Source organism: Xenopus laevis, chromosome 6L (genome assembly GCF_017654675.1).
Source record: "Xenopus laevis strain J_2021 chromosome 6L, Xenopus_laevis_v10.1, whole genome shotgun sequence".
Taxonomy (NCBI): domain Eukaryota; kingdom Metazoa; phylum Chordata; class Amphibia; order Anura; family Pipidae; genus Xenopus; species Xenopus laevis.
Genome location: NC_054381.1, coordinates 118,193,022 through 118,211,514, shown reverse-complemented (window position 1 = coordinate 118,211,514; position 18,493 = coordinate 118,193,022). Strand labels below are relative to the sequence as shown.

General features: G+C 36.4%; 1 protein-coding gene across 1 annotated transcript in view; it reads left to right on the top strand.

Moving 5' to 3' along the window:
* The window catches only part of cdh2.L (cadherin 2 L homeolog), a 153,368-nt gene that overhangs the window by 8,407 nt on the left and 126,468 nt on the right, over window positions 1-18,493 (top strand). The window contains 1 exon segment of the mRNA NM_001172236.1: window positions 5,944-6,055. Within this exon segment, the coding sequence (NP_001165707.1) occupies window positions 5,944-6,055 (112 nt within the window).

The window sequence follows — 18,493 nt, the reverse complement described above, 5'->3', positions numbered from 1 at the left end:
TAAAACAATTTACAATGTTGATCATTATTAATGAGTCTAATTCATGGTACTTAACAGTGTAATTATAGTGTCTGGGATGATGAAGGCCCTGTTTGTTAACTGCTTGATTGTCCAGGCAATATAGAAAAACAGAGCATATGTATCTTAAATTCAATGCATCGATTAATATAACTTTATTCTTAGACCTCTACTAAACAGTTTGGTTTCTTACATCTATTTGTATAGTTTATTAATTGATAATAAATAAAGGCTTCTTATACAATTCAAGAGTTTCATAAAGTTTACAATGCTCAATGCTTTATTCTTTATCATTCTGACTGTCCTTGACGAAAAGCAGAACCGAAGCACTTAATCTTCATTATCTGGCTGAAAAAAAAAATCAGACAGCATATTTTAAAATCCTTATTCACTTGCTTTAAAAAAAAAAAAAATGAATAGATGCATTTTATGGTGTTGAGTCGGCTTTCACTGTCCGAGTTGTCAGTTTGCTTCAAGTTGCTGACAGTGTGAGTAATTGTCACTTGTATTTCCCTTTGTGTTTGAGGTTTTTCTACATAAGTGTTGCTTTTTTGCTTCTTTTTAATTAAGTCTGCTTTATAAAGTTTATTTAATTAAATATACTATGATATTTAAAAAAAAAAATCAGCTAGGAAATACTTTAAGTACTTGGTTTCAAACTTTTCTTATTAGAAAAGTCTTAACAAGGGATTATTTAGGGATGTAGCGCAGTCTTTTGTTTCCTGAGAAGTTGACACAATGCCAGTAACAGGAATGAGTGAAACTTTTATTCATGGCCGTGTGCCTTTGTTTTTTTTTGGGACCATTGTCTGCACTCACAATAGCAGTTGTTGCCAATGTAGTGAGTTGCAAATTGTATTGGAGAATAGGGAGAGGAACAAGGCTTTAATTGGCAACTGAAATGTGTGACCACCTATTCCTAAGCAGAAGAGAAATAGTTTGTGTTCTATGAAACATTAAAATGATGAACACAACATCTTAAGATGCAATTTCTGGAAAAAAATAATAAGTTAAGGGATTTTAAAGCTCTAAAAGCTACCAGAGCACAATTTCAGGATCTATTGCCTGAAATGGTAATAAGTGAGCAGATGGCTTCTTACAGGGATTAGTAGATCTGAGCAAGTCATCTTTGCAGTGTTTAGACCTGTTTGGGCTTTTCTTTGCAAAATTCAAGAATACATTTATTTCATGTAAATTGCCTTCATATTCGTGTAGTGTAATGTGGGTCTGTCATATGCTCTGTGATTCTAAAATATATCTTTTGTTTTGTTCTGAGCATCTTGCTTTCAGTTGTAGTGCCACAATTACTCGACAGGTGGAATTTAATCGGCATGATCCTGCTCTTTTGATGCATTCCCAGTGGAGAAGGGGGCCAATAAAGGTTCTCAAATCCACTTTGGCAGTAAGAAGTTGAGTCAGACTGTGTAACAAGTCAGGCATGTTCCTACTAATTTAGATTTCCTTTAATTAGCTATGGTGTAGCAGAGGTTCGGGCATATGCAAGGTTTTTTTTTTGGTAGCTGAAAGGAATGCTTGTATTAAACACACACATCCAGGCAAACATTCACATGTTTTGAAAGTCGGCATCATGTGGTTATCTAATCCAAATCACAGTGCTGGGTTTAAAGCCATTGAGTAGCTAAAGAGAGCTTGATGTTAGTATTGCATTAAGTTTGCTGTTTTGTGTGGATGATCTGGAGCCATCCATTATATATTGACCTTCAAATAGTCAGTTATACAGTAGATACAGTCTTCTTTAGTTTTCCCAGTGAAAGAATATTGTTAGCCTTTATTTATATAATGCTGGTTGTTCATCAGTCAGTCTGCTGGCAATGCTTTAAATGTCCCTCTTTGTAACCGTAGAGAACAGTGACAGAACTAGATGTTAGTGGGCCTCACAGCAAATTCAATTGAGAGCCTCAAAATATTGATAAATTGGCCTATTTTACCAAGGTACAAGGGTCTGCTTCCTCTGAAGTTTAGCCCCTGCTAGAGAAAAACGCATAGATACCTTACCAGAGTGATATTTGTGGTCACACAGAAGTTGCTAAGTAGCCGTACCTGAAGAAGCTCTTCATTATTCTGTGATTGTCCATGGCAAATATTATCCATACAGTTAGTGAGGTGATTGTAGGCATTCCACTCTATTGATTTAATCTAGTGGGATGTTAGGGTTAGATAATAATTGTTTTCTTTTCCACTGACTTGACTTCTTGACCTTTTTTTTAAACTTTGAAGAAGAAACCTTATCTTTCTACTGAATTTTCTGTTCTAAATGTTATTTGAACTGAATTTGAATAAAATGCTTTTTATTTATTTTGCTTTTAAATAATTCACGTAGAAAGGCGAGTTGCAGGATCATGTTCTTTTATCTAAACTCTAGCATGTACTTAGCTAAACTGTGGGGCTTACCCATACCTCCCAACCAATATTCTCTCTAAGACGTGCGCTCATGTGCACATACACAAATTTTGAAGCCAACGCACAACAAATTGTGGTGCGCGCAAAGAATTTTGTGTGAAAACACAAAATTTTGCATTTATTCTGACCTGTGCACACAGTTTTTAAAAGTGTGCACACACGTTTAAAATGTACACATTTGCATGTGCCAGACGTTTTTGTCCCTCTTTCCGTTTTTTTAAATGTTGGGAAGTATGCTGACCCCCCTTTGAGGATCCAAAGTAGTCAAATGAGATTTGTGATAAATGTTTATTTTCTGAACTGGATATTGTGTGAAAGTTAGCATCATGACTGGTACAACCATGTTTTTGAATTTGCAACACTGAGATATGCCAAGGCATGGCAGCCTAAGTATTGCTGTGCTGGGATCTTGAGTTTATAAGTTACAGGGATCCATTTATAAATACTTTGCACCTGCCAAAGATTGCGGTAGGCATGCACAGATCCATGGACAGGCGTACAAGCATATGTTTTATATAAGTTCTAGGCATAAGGTGTACAAACTGCCTTTCGCATTTCATGCACAAATGCACTTATTCATAGACATCTGTACAGGTAACACAGAAAACTATATACCTTATGTCTTCACAATAAAGTAGAACTTTTCATTTACTTGTACATCTGTCCATGAATGTGGGAATGCCTTCTGCAGTCTGACTTTAGGTCAGGGGCACATGCATCTGGACCCCATGCCTACTGGACTTATTACTTTTAGGCTGTATGCATACTATATACACCTTACAGTAACTCATAGCAACCAATCAATAATTAGCTTTTTTTTTATACAGTTGCAGGCCGACCAATGCAAGGAAACATCATGGTTGCCATGGGTTATTGCCCAGGTTCAAATTTGCCCAATGTTTATAAATGATCAGTGGGTCAGAGAATTTTTCTGTAAGGGTTATGGAACAAGGAGCCTGTTCTGGAAATGTGTCCAGATTTAAAATGTTGAGGCAGAAATCCAGGTATTGTCTCTAAGAAGAATCCACAATTATGGCACATTAAACATGAAAACAGTAAAACTGTGTTTTGAGGCGACATTTGCCAACTGTGCCCTAACCAAAGCAACCCTTTATAAAAAAAAAATTTTCTTTTTTTTCTCTGTGTGCCATAATTTTAAATTAGTTCCTAATTAGTGATGGGCGAATTTCTCCTGTTTCGATCGCTGAAAAATTAGCGAAACGTGAATTTTGACGTCGGCGACAATTCCGACGTTGGTGACAATTCAGACGCTGGCGACAGTTCTGATGCCCATTAAAAAGTCCATGGGCCACAGCGAATTTTCGCTGTCGAATTGTTTGCGGCAATTTCACAAATTGATTTGCCGGTGGTGAAACGCGCAAATTTGCAGCGAATTCGCGCCTGGCGAATAAATTCGCCCATCAATATTCCTAATATGACAGTGTTGTATACATAAAGAATAATGTAAGCATGGGCTGACCAAAATTCTCAGGCCAAGGTTCTTAACTCTTCAGCACATATGTTCCTGTTCCCAACCATATTATGTGAAATGGTTAGGATCAGATGTTGAGCTTGGATTTCCATACCTTAAGTTTGCTAAAATCATTTAAACATTAAATAAACCTAAAAGCAATGTTTGCCACCAATATGGATTCATGCAGCTTAGTTACCATCAAGACCAAGGTACTGTGCGATTGCTACAGAGAAAAAATAAGTTATAATTATCTGCTTAATGGAGAAGGATATGTTAAATCCCTAGGGGTGGGGGTGTCGAATATTACGAAGAAGCAGACCATTCCATGGTGCTCAATCAGAAGGAAAGGTTAACATATGATTTATCCTTTTCTTCATGTCTAAAATGGACTCTATGGGAAATAACCTGCTAGTAATTCAGAACAGGTTTCCAGGTAAGGGATCCCTGTACTGTATCTAGCTTTACAATTTTTGCCGTGCTTTTGTATAGTGCCCACTATTATTGCAGCTGCTAACTTAGAGGCAAACTGCTATATTTCTTTGAAAAACGAAACATTCATTTGCAGAAATGAAAGCATTTCACTGAGGTTGCAGTGGTTTGTCTTTCATTTCTGGCATGGAAGTAGAAAAATGAACATGGCTTGTGGTTGTGGTGTACGAAATAGCCACAATGAAGGATGACATGCTGTGGAGAAAGTTAATAATAAGCACTGGCTCTTGTACGCAGGAAGTTGAAAGGAAGTTTTTGTTTTGGGGGGCGTTTGTGCTAGTTATCTAATCTTTGTTTGTAATGTTAAAATAAACGAAATAGGTAGTGATTAGAAGCAGCATGAAAACAGCATTTTCAGTATGAGCTTCCTGTGAGACTGCACTATGACTGGAATATCTCACTACCTGCATTCCTCCCATGAGAATGAGCAGACAGGACCATTTGGTCCCTTGCAAACTTGAACACAATCACACTGCTATTTCCCAGCCTCTGTTTCCTGACAAATTGCTTGGGATTCCTTAATAGGTATTTTCCCCCCAAGATGCCGGAGCACACTGGTGCTTTTATTTTTCTGTTGGTAAAATTACCTTCTGCAAACTGCCATTTTCTTGAGAGAAGAGTGTCATGTACTGAATTACATTTATATTGACAATCTCTGCAAGTAAATTTCTATAGATTTTAAGCTCTTTTCATGGTGCACATAACTTTTTTTTGTGTCTTATTGTTTATCCGATGACAAAACATCCATTAAAATACTCTCACCTTTCATTACTGTTTTCGCAACCCTTTTTCCAAGGCCAATGTTCATTTAGATTTTTTTTCTCTTGTATTCTTTCTCTCAGAGATATGAGTGGCAAAAGCAGAGATTTCTGATTATTACGAACACAAAAGGCCGCTAAATTACCCCTTTCCACAATGTGTGGCAGACTTTACAAGAAAAGCCTTCAAAACAGTTAAAATGCAATTTCACCTTGAGAATTAAATGGAAATGAGCTGAGGCAGGGGCTGTGTTGATGTTTTTGTTCTTAATGCCATCAAAATTATGTAGACCATATCCACACAGTAATGCACTTTATACAGTTATCAAGTTTCCTTTTGTCCTCCGGTTCATTACCTTTTTTTGAGAACACTTTCTTTTAAATCTGTGTCCAGATTCCTTGGCTAAGACATGACATTTAAAGTGTCTGTGTCTGAAAATAAGTTAGCATGGTGAAATGCTTTCCGCAAGCTTTATCTTCTCTAAAAGGAATGTTTTTGTTCTCCCCTATGATTCCACTTAAGGCTCAACCACTGCTAAGTTCAATTGTTAAAAGAAGCGAGATTATTTAGCGTTTAGATCCTACCAGACAAATGGGATTTGTTTCTTCCATACCAGTTATCAAAATATTTAACCCTTGGCCCTCACACTTCTAATTGTAAACCTTAGAGAAACAAAGGAGTTTGTTATAGTTGACTATAGTGAAAAAAAGGCTTATGCCAAGTCAAACGTCTTCTCTTAATGGGGGCTGCAAATGTAACAGGCATATTCGGTTACGTTTCAGGGACCAGTTGAAGCACTCGGGGGATCCAGATTATGCAAGACAGGATTTCTTGAGGATGTTTATCACGCCAGTGTCTACAGAAGTGTACATGAAGGGCAACCGCTTCTAAATGGTAAGATAACTAGATAACTGTAAACAGTAAAAGCTGTCTATGCTACAGATGATATTTTACATTGTATGTTTGTATATGTTTCTCTGTGTCTCTCTGTTTTCTTCTCCATGTTCTCAGGATACATTGTTAAACTGCCTAGGACCATAAATATTAATATATAATACACAAAAGCCATGAATATCTTGTAAATGATATCCTTATAAACGGTGAGTTCTGATGTCATTTCTGTCACATGACTCACTGAAACTTGTGTATTATAATAAATAAAGTACCCCCAGTTGCAAAATATGAGGATATTAGAAGTTCATTCGGAGTTCCATGACCTGTATAAAAACACTCGGCCTTCCGCCTCGTGCTTTTATATGGTCATGTAACTCCTCTGTAACTTATAATATCCTTATATTTTACAATGGGGGGGGGTAATTTATTCACTATATAATATATATCCATGAATCAGGCAGATCCTTATTATCTTCAAACAACAGACATTTTCAAGATCATGCTAGCACATTACTAACAAAAGAATATATGAGTAAAGCTGGCCATAGACATGCAGATATACCTTCGATGTTGGTGCAATCTCCCGACCTGCCACTAAACATTCAGATCAAATAAAGTAGTAAAAGAACAGATCAGATGATGTTCTGCCCCATACAGCAATCATACGAAAGTTATCTCCAACAAAAGCTGGTGACAGTCTCCCATTGATATCGTCAGATCGGCAATACATGCAGAGATATTATAGGCAGCCAACATAAATTTTCTAACCTGTCAAATCGACTGAACGACTGATTGCCATTGCACGAAAAATGTTGGGACACTCCGCACAAGGCATGAAAATTGCACGAAACGGAGATTCGTACGATCAACGTCTATGGCCAGCTTAAGGCACTTATGTTTTTTTGGCAACCACAGCCATCAAGAGGAATATAGTGACAAAATCGATAGATCCAAAAGGACTTTTTATGAAAAAAATATAGAGTAAAAATTTAAGGGGTCATTTACAATGCTCCATGCAGTGTGCACATTACAAAAAGGTTGAAATTGGTCATTTTTTTTGCAGTTTGCCTACTGTCTGGGGCATTGTTCAATAGCCACAGGGCTCTGTGCCTGGTTTTTAGAGCGCAGAGTACTGTGGACCATTGAATCGAGTGGTGCCTGTGTTAGGTAATGACCTGAGAGCTTGCATTTTATCTACAAAGTCAGCCAATTAAGGCACAGTACAACACTCTGCGACTACCTTATATTCAGACCTTTTTTCACTAGTCAGGATCTAAGCATTTGTAGGTTGTACAGTGTACCTATTTAAATTTTAAAAGTGATACTGACACTTAAAAACTGTCACTAAAAACTAAAAAACAACTCTTCAAAGTATAAGGGGCAGATTTACATAGGGTCGAATATCGAGGGTTAATTAACCCTCGATATTCGACTGCCGAATGTAAATCCTTCAACTTTGAATATCGAAGTCGAAGGATTTACCGCAAATAGTTTGATCGAACGAAAAATCAAACAAACAATTAAATCCTTCGAATCGTTCGATTCGAAGGATTTTAATCCATTAAAAAAACATTAGAAAGCCTATGGGGAAAAAAATCAAGGTTTCATAAATAGGCCCCTAAAAGTTGCCAATAGGTCATGTTGATAGTTTTTTTTACTGATAGGGCTGCTTTTATAAGTAATTGTTACTTGAGGATCCTAAATCTGACTGTTTTGCCAACCTGACTGTCTTTTCTCGACCAGTCAATTAGAGTTTCTTATGCTAACGGACTCCTGCTGCACAAATATGGCAGCCCCCTCATAGAGGAACTTGCGGATCAGATGGGTAATGTAGAAACATTGGGCAAATACTTTTATGGCAAAATTATAAATAGCATGCAAAGACAATGTTATGATAGATGTAAAAATACATTTAATTTCTGGTGTCAGTAGTATCTCTCTAAGTGTAACATTATCTTTGGATTCAATAGGTTGCTTCTTATAAAACAATGTTAAAATAATAACTAAATGCATGTATGCTTCTCTTTTCTTTATGTTAAAATACTATTGAATATCCTAGTTCTGTTTCTGGCATTATGCATGAACTGCAGGTCTTTTTAATCTCTTAGTTCTCTCTCTTGTTGGAGACAATAACTAATGCTATTTAGTCTCGCTGTGTAGGCTTGACATGAATTGTACAACATCAAAACTACATATTGTAGCTTCTCAGCTGAAGTACTGGAATGCTGGAAAATTGTGCTTATGTCTAATAATATTTTTTAGGCAATTGCCCTGTATTTCACTGTGTGATATGGTGTTTTAGAAATTGATTATGAATTATATTGCTATACAGGGTTATAGCTTTTGTTGCAAACTCATGTTGAGCTTAGTTTGTCTGAGATATAGTTGCTGCTTTGTTAATTTAAATGTGGTCGCGCTGATAAAGTGTTTCGTTTGCAGTACTTTGAAGGTGATTATAAGGGCCGATCTCTCTTTCTTTAGTTTGCTGTCTTGTATATAAATCTTTCTAGATGGATTGAGAAGGTGCCAGAGGAATGGAATCTTGAAACAAAAAGCTATAGACTTGATTTACCATGACTCTGTGTAGCTATAGCTCATAGTAATGATATTTTCACGTAGCATTTTGCATTTTTCAACTGTAATTGAAACTTAAATGCAGGAAGAAGCGATGAACAGAGATGTTTCAGAATTAAGGTACTCAGTTCCTTCTCTGTTTTAATCACTTAATGAATACATTTATAAAAGGCAATGTGTTTAGCGAGCAAGATCTAAAAATAAGCCCAGATCTGTCAGATTTTTAACAAATTAAAATTCTTAATTCAGACTAAATGCAATAGTCTTCCCTAATTCTGTTTTCATTCTGTCCACATTAGCAGGTACAAGCATTGTGTTTTTTTCTTCTCTGTTATATTAAGCAATGTGTATTTATATTATTTGTTTTAATTACGCTTTAATTATTTATCCTGCACATACAACTAACTGTTTAACATAGAGCAGAGAATACACAACTGCAACTTGGGAATCTTGCTGTAGCTTTTATTTTCATATTCGTGTTTCAAATAGTCCACTTTCTGCCAAACAGCCAGATAATTGATGCATACCTTGGGCTCCAAATTGGCCAGTACTGGACCAAGCCTGCTTATTTAGGTGCTGTTATAAATAGCAATACAATTACCATTATTCTTAATAAGCATATCAAAGCACCAGCATATTCCACTGCACTGTATGATCATTGGACAATACGTTTACTTGCATGTCTTTGTAAAACTAAGGTGCCATCCCGCTGGCGATTTAGATTCTAGCCGACGGATAGGCAGTTTGGGGAGATTCGTCGCCCAAAGAAGAAGAAGCGATTTGTCGCTGGGCGACTAATCTCCCCCAGTAGCTTTGTGTGCCCCTGCCCTAAACTCCAGTCTATGATTTTCAAAACAGGACAAACCCAGTTGGCAAGTAAATGGATTGAAAAGGAATGTCAGGATAGCAATAGACCATAGAAGAAAAGGGATTTTAGCCCAACAACAGCTTTCTTCCAACCTTTAATAAAACATATAAAAACCTTGAGAAATCTAAAGTGGCATGGAAGGACATTGTGTGGACATGGTGAAGAAAGTACTTTATTATACATTATTGTACAATGAAGTCACCAAAATATAATATATATATATATTATATTCACAATAACAAATCACTGCATGTATGCCGGTGATGCTTCATTTGCATTGTTACTCAATATTCTACTTTTAACACCTCAGTTACCCAGGTTACTAAACCTGAAGTCACCATGAGCCAGATATTACTAGCTAGCTTAATTGTAACTGATAGTATAGTACATAGGGCACTATAACTTCCACTAATCCTATGGCTGACTGATAAGGGCAGACCTTATTTTTAGAATAAAGTTGAGGCCATATCTACAAACGTGTATGGTCGGAGACGAGTCGACCGATATCATCAAAGGCTTGGATATTGGTCGGCTTGTTGATCGGACTGGCTATAAAATTTTGATAGGGTGCCTTTGAAGGCACCTGAACATCGGCCATTGTTAGTACTAAATCGTCAGATAGAGTATAATTCTATTGTTTCTACCTGTAAACTGTATGTGATGATTCAGCTCTACATATGTGTATTGAAACAAATGATCTGTCCTGGAAAGCTCTTTTCCGGGAAAGTTTGTAGTGACATCTATGGCCACCCTAAAGTTAATATGTTAAACTGTGGCAATTTTGCAGGACTTTTTTGTTAAATTACTAAAGGCTGAAATGAACCATTCCTATTATTCTTTGGATTATACTATAAATATATACATTTTCAATCCAGCAGACAGTAAACACTGGCTTTTGACTTGCTGAGCAGGCCCTTACAGTTGTAATGCTAAATAGAAATCTGGCACCTGTAATGAAATGATGGTTTATTGGTTATCAGCAATTACCTGTGTGGGTTTATCCCTCCTTTCACCCAAATGTCCCTGACAGAATTAACATGACACAATTTATGTCTGTATCAGGGAAAAAACTGTTCTTTCTCTATGCAGGGCCGAGTTCAATAGGAGGGCAGATCTGTATACATTAGCATTTCCCCATGAGCCTTTTAGCCTGATAGCATAAAGGCATCACTGAGTATGTGGCTTTTCAAAGGGAATCAGAAATTACTCATGAGGAACCTGTGGTGAGGGCTCCGGTTTTTGGGTAAAAAGACACAGCTTATCTGTATACACTCATGCATGATAATAAATGTTCCTCTGGTGATCATCAAAAAAAATGCCTTTAAAGCACAATTAATCATTTCCTGGGCCTTAGTCCTGTGACTGATATCCCTAAATACAGACTGACATCCTAAAATAGAGCAAAGTGAGTCAGGTTCAGTAAGATAATATGATTTTTTTTCCTGATTGGTGGATAATAAATGTTTCAGGAGAATTTAAAATGCATGCAACTAAATGTCTGTGATGAGCAATGCATCATTCATTTATTATGAAACCCCAAAAATGTATTTGATACTCTTCCTTGCAAATTCAGGCAAAAATCTCATGGGCTATAAAAAAGGTAGTTTGACAACATGAAAGGTAACCACAGAGCAATGCAAATCATGTTATTGTAGATATGTTAATTTTGCCCACAGCACTTGCAGTCCCTAGAAATAACATATGTAATCCTAACTCTTTCATATATTCCACAATTTACCAATGTTAAGATTTGCATACAGACTAATGAATATGACTTTGCATATATAATCTACAGGAAATTAAGCAAGAATATTTGACTTTGTAAAATCATATTTTCTTATCAGATACATTATTGTTTGTAATTCATACACCACTAGTAACTAAACTGCTTTGCTTTTTTTTTGCTATTTTATAAATGTTATACAAGTACAGGTATAGGATCCGTTACCCATAAATCTCGTTATCCAGAAATCTACCATAGACTCCATTATAAGCAAATAATTCGAATTTTTAAATACGATTCAGACGAATCCGACGTTTCGGTCCTTATTAGGAACTTTTTCAAGGAAATGTTTTAGGACCTCTCAAGGAAATCTGACATTTTGGTCCTTATTGGGACCTTTCTGAAGGGAGGGTCCTAATAACGACCGATTTTTGTACAATGTGTCTGGAATAAAATTGTTGGTGATTTATTATAGGATGTGCCAGTCTGATAATGAGATATATATATATATATATATATATATATATATATATATATATATATATATATATATATATATATATATTTCATAGTTGCTGTTACCATATCTTTAGGAATGGTGCAGGTAGGTTTCTTGAACTTTATTATGCATCTACACATCCTACGGTGAACAGGAAAATTAAGCTATATTTGAATGTTCATTGGCCTCTTAAGACATACTTAAATATCTGTTTATGCATGGTTTGTGTGCAGTATAAGGATAAAAGCGGTCTCAGTTTAGTCTGTTATTAGCCTCAGAACTGCTGTAGCATGCTCACAAACAAAACACACTTTGCTGATAGAACCCTGATGAAGTTTGCATTTTATAGCAGCTGAAAGTGTTATTTCAACATTTCTGTTGTGCTCCTGCCGCTGACTCTGCTTTAATAGCCATTTACATGGTAAACAGGTCAGAAGGGGACAAGGAGCACGCTAGTTAACTCACAGTATACAGCAGCTTTCAAATCATAGTACTGTTCCATTTCAACTGATCCCATTTAAACTGTTCCATTTATTATTTTATGATCAGTCTTATAGACTAATATTAAAACCAGTGACTTTTAGTCATTCTAAACATGACATTATTGGTCTGTATTACACAACGGGTATAATAGTAGACTTCGTGATTTAGCCCACAATGCATCTTGCCCTGTGGGGAGTTGACATTTTGGTGCCCCCGACCTGAATGTCATTCATACTTATTAATGGAAATGTATTTAATTTACACAGACATAATAGATTCCACAAATTGAAAGGGAACTATTATAATGTGTCTGAAGGGACCATATCTCCACACCCCTTAGGCTCACAGTGTGACTCAACCCCTCTGTCAACTTGTTCCATTGTGAGGTGATGGATTCCATGCCTTTCAGAGAATCTGTGCACCTCCCACTATGGAAAGCAGATTTAGCAGACTTAATTTACCAGAATCCATAATTTCACAATGAAACATGGCAAGGGAGGGATTGCATGACACTGTAATTCTAAGGGGGGTTGGGTGGGAAATTGCTCTTACAAATACATTTCCTTTAATCTGTGCACCTCCCACTATGGAAAGCAGATTTAGCAGATTTAATTTACCAGAATCCATAATTTCACAATGAAACATGGCAAGGGAGGGATTGCATGACACTGTAATTCTAAGGGGGGTTGGGTGGGAAATTGCTCTTACAAATACATTTCCTTTAATCTGTGGAATTGATTATGTTTCTGTAATTAAAACATAAATTTATATTTGTTTTTGGAACTTCAAATAGTGTTTATGAAGCTTTTCTGCATAAGCCCAAATGAATGTGCTCATATCAAAATGGGGTACAGTTTCCCTTTAAGAAGCTAGATATGACATTTAACCTGACATAAATCTCTTTTTTGCATTCCCTTTCTCATGTAAAAAGAAGCAATATTAAAACATTTTTATTGTTTTGCTTAGCTATTGTTAGAGGTTAAAGGGGAAATTTATAACTTACAAGGCAGTGGTACAAAGTGCCAAAAGTAAAGGAAAGGGTACACATCAGCAGATATTCTCAAAATGATAGGTGTTTAGCTGTAATGTTTCCAAAGACCACTAGAATAAGAAAACAGAAATAAATAAGCCAAACTGACATATAAAAACACAGAAACCCACATAAATACTGAATGTGACCACAAGTATCCAGCATTACAAAGCACAGTTTGTTCTTCAGATTTCTGTACAACCTCCCACACTGGCCAAGAAGCCTATTTTTGAGTTCAACTCAGTGTTTTTTAACCAAGTATAGAGGTTAATCATCAGTAAGATTAACACAGACACCGAAACAGTCACATGTGTCCTACATGTTGTGTAAGATATTAACAAATACCATACTGCAGGAATATAAATGTTCATACATTAATCCAGTCACCTGCTTATTTGGGTGAATGAATCAATAGAATGGATGCACAGTACTATATACTAAACATATTTTATCCAAGATATGTTCTGCAATGAAAAAGAAAGGGTTTAACTGCAGACCTGGGGTCCTATGTGCAGTGATTAAATACATAAATCCAGTCCCTCATTTGAGATTATACCTACACTCTATGTAAATAATTAACATGCACTGCATGGCATCACAAAACCAAATACATGTTCTTCTCAAATAAACATTAACAACTTTCTTTTATTTTTCCATTATATGGAATTTTAACATTCTCTTATAATTTTCTCAGTGATTAGTATACCCTGTGTTAAGATGATACACACATTCTTTAAGAACAGTACTTGCCAAATCAGGAAGGATGGGAGATTAATTTGTCTCTCTGTTTCCCAGTATTAGGACATGTGTTCTAACAGTATTCCTTTCCAGTGTTATTAGTTTTACAGCATGACAGGCTTGTTACCGGTTCTTCAGTGGGAGGCAATGTGGTTGATTTAATATAGGAATAAATGAACACTCTACAGAATGCTATACTGAAGCAGGGGCAGGGCAAGCAGAGAAAAAATGAAAACACTTACCTACTGAGTGCCTGCTCCTTGTAGGATTTCGTGGATGGAATTTTAAAGTAATACAAAGTTTTTACTTGCACTTGTACATGCATTGTTACTGATTAATCACAGAAGTGATCAGCAGTGATTCCCACAGTAGTGGAATAAAAAGAATATACTGTAATTCCAGTATATTGAAAGCTTTATAATCATGATGCATGGGTGTTAACTAGGGGACATGTTCAGTACATACAAAAGGAGCGGTATTTAATAATTTAGCTTGGAATGCTACAGTATGAATCCCCTGTATGAATCCTCTTTTTCATTGTACCAATTGTCATTCTAATGAAAAATATACCCTGTTACACCATATACTGCAGCCAATCGCCTTCTTATATGCTATGAGGCTATGCTGCTGGGACTTCAGAGTGGACCAAAGCTAGTGGCTGCATATATGCTATTAAGTCGGAGATCTGGTATTTTAGCTGGCCACAGACGCAAAGATCCGATCGTACGAATCAACGTACGATCGGACTTTCCCATCTCCCGACCTGCCACTAAACATTCAGATCAAAGTCTTACCATTCCGACCAAATAAAGTAGTTAAAGAACAGATCAGCCAATGTTCTGACCCTAACAGCAATCGTATGATAGACAAAGCTAGTGACAATCTGCCACTGAAAATCATACGATCAGCAATACACGCAGAGATATTATCGGCAGCCGTCAGAAATTTTCTAAACTGTCCGATCGACCAAATGGCCGATCTCTGCCGGACGAAAAATGTTGGGACTCACCACACAAGTTCCGAAAATCATACGAATCCTCGATTCGTACGATGAGATCTTTGCCTCTATGGCCAGCTTTAGGCATCATTAGAGGACAGCATATATTTAGCCACTCCCATTCAAGGCGTAGGTATCTACAGTTAAGATTAGTGACAAACTATGTTCTCTTTACACATAATTTGGGCAAGCACAAAATCACACTGCAGTGGAAGACACACACACACACACACACACACACGCGCCCATAAATATTTGGACATAGACAACTTTTCATTCTGTACATTACAACAATGAATTTTAAATGAAACAACTCAGATGGAATATTACACAGATTACAAGATTACACAGATTACACATTGTTTCCATTGCTTAATTTTTAAGACATTTCTTACTAAAAAAGAAGATGGAAATGTACAGAGGCTACCAAGGTCCACAATAAGGTAGTTTATCCTGCTTTCTGCTCATTATTATTTTATTTCAGAGTTGTTATCTTTTTTGAGCAGTGGGCTTCAGGTTTCTCTCAGGTCAAAACCCCCTTTGTGAGCCAGCATTTATTCAGATCCCCTCTTAAACAAGAACAAGTGTCCAGATATAAAAAATTGCTATATTGGCCATTTACCTATAGTTCCAAGAATATCTAGGACAGAAGATAATTGTTGACTCATTAATCTCATTCCTGGAACTATCTAAACTCACCCTATTTAGCCTCTATCTTCAGAGTCCCAGCCGTTTGAGAAACGCTGGTATAGAGGTAAAAAGGAAGTTGCAGATTATGCATATTGCTACATATTCTTTATCAACTTCATGTTCCCACTTGACATTTGTACCTCAAAATGGAATGGAATGTTTCTAATGTGCATGGACGCAGACCATATGTTTTTGACCTTCCCTGATAATACTGGTCTATTTTAGTATGCCTCTTAAATATGTTAAAGGCTAGAAATACAGAGAAAGAATAATAAGTAAAGAATACAAGCTGGGATACTCTTATAACTAAGACAGTTATAGGTGATTTTTATTCAAGGATAACCTGTCTATGGAAGAAACAAATGTAACAGCTTCAGTGGAGTAACAATGATAAATCTTGAATTAAAATTAAAATATTTTTGCAAGATTAAATGCCTAGCGAAGTCAAACAAATGGCAGTAGAGGGCAAAGTACATGAGCAATATGAATACGTACACAGGTATGGGATCCGTTATCTTGAAACCTGTTATCCAGAAAGCTCAGAATTACATAAAGGCCATCTCCCATAGACTCCATTTTATACAAATAATACAAATTTTTACAAATGATTTTCTTTTTTCTGTAATAATAAAACATTACCTTGTACTTGATCCAAACTAAGATATAATTATATCCTTATTGAAAGCAACATCATCCTTTTAGGTTTATTTAATGTTTAAATGGTTTTCTAGTAGAATTAAGGTATGAAGATCCAAATTATGGAAAGATCCATTAGGTGGGAAAACTCTGATCCCCAGCATTCTGGATAACAGGTCCCATACGTGTATGTACTTCTGATTATCCACTGTCACTCTTGATAGTTAGAAACTGTGTGTCTTGTAGGCAATGAATGCCAAATTGTGTGCCTTGAGATCACATACGTATAAGATTATTTGAGAGTAAACTAAAGAGCTGGATTAAAAATTGGGTCAATGGAGCTGGCCAGTTCTGGAAATATAGAAATAAAAGCATACAGAAAGCTCTTATGTCTACTGACAAAAGTAAAGTTACTTACAGTAAGAGCAGGTTATACATATCAAAACTCATGATCTTGGAAATCCCATCAAACTAATTTAGAACTGCCACAGTTGGTCAAAATGGGAAACAAATTGGTCAGAAAGGGAAAGAGAGGAGGCCATTGTATAACGTGAGAGCAAACATGTATAAAGTACTTTTGTAGAATGATGCAACAACAATATCAATAATAATAATAATAAATTAGCAGTGTTGCTATTGTCATATATTGTCGTTATAAGAAAATGGAATTTTATCACCACCCTTAATAATATTGTTAGCAGTAGTATCTTTAAGCAGAATTTCGAAACACACATATAAATCAGTAGAATAGATTTTAGAGCTAAAGAATAACACAGGAATTAAAACATGATGTATGAGACCGAAAAATGCCTGAGCGGGATTGCTCAGCATTATAAGGATTTTAGCATAGTTGTCATGATTATTGCTTTGCAGCATCTGTATTGTGTTCATTTGTGCTACTTCACATTCCTTTTGGAGCTCCCTTACCAGCTGTTTCATTCAGCCCCCCAGCCAAGGTCTTCTCTCCAGTGGCAGGATGTGGAAATGTGGTTTGGTCACACACTGTACACACTGGAATTTGTCTTTTCATCTACTAGAACTGCTTCCAAACTCTTTAACTACATATATTATAGTAGCATTTAAGCACATCCTTACTACAGTGATTTTGTTACACTGACAAACACACATACATATCTATATATAAATGTTCTGCTATACCGACAGACATACATACATATCTATTATTTAAGTGTGTGTGTGTGTGTGTGTGTGTGTGTGTGTGTGTGTGTGTGTGTGTGTGTGTGTGTGTGTGTGTGTGTGTGTGTGTGTGTGTGTGTGTGTGTGTGTGTGTGTGTGTGTGTGTGTGTGTGTATATATATATGACTACAGCTTTACATGAGGTCATAATTGGCTGAGACCTTGTGGCACACCTGAGAAGTGTGATTTATGTGAATCTTGCTAAACAAAAGCAGATTGCTATTTCATGGAATGATATGTTACCACATTCCATAGAAAAAAATATTTTACATGGAGAATGAACAATAACCCAGTATAGGTAGAAGGCAATAGTCTATAAGCAGAGGGGGAGCCACAATACGCTGACATAATACATTAAAAAAAAAAAAAAAAGGAATTTATGTGGTTTTACTTTTATTGTGAGCTAGCGCATCACAAAGCATATCACGTATTACATGACCTGGCAAATGGGACTTTTGTAAGAAGGAATCAATAAAATGGATGCCCTTTGTTTGTGAGATCAATACATTGTAATGAAGTATGTGTTCCCCTTCCCTAGCAACAACTGCTGCAAGGGACAGTATTGCTCTTTTGTCTCTCCGATCATACAATGAATGAATAGATGAGTGTACAGTACAGTGATCATTTCTAAAACAAACTAATGTTAAGCTTTATACGATTAGATTACTACGTATTTTTAAATATCACAGTATGATATACAATTATCACTGATATATATCACATCTGCAAAACAAAACAACCCTAAAGACACATCCATATAGCAATCTAATTGACCCTTTATGATGTTGGGACAGATTTGGTCTGCTGCCAGACAGACTTGCCGCAGGTATCTGTAGTTTTTAGGGTGGTGACACGCTAAGATTCCGGGGAGAATAGTCGTCCATCGTCAAATCTCCTCTCCTTTGGGCGACTAATCTCCCGAAAAGCCTTCCTGCCAGCTAGAATGTAAATTGGCGGTGGGATGGCACGCGGAGCTCTTCATTTTCCAAAGTCACCCAAAGTT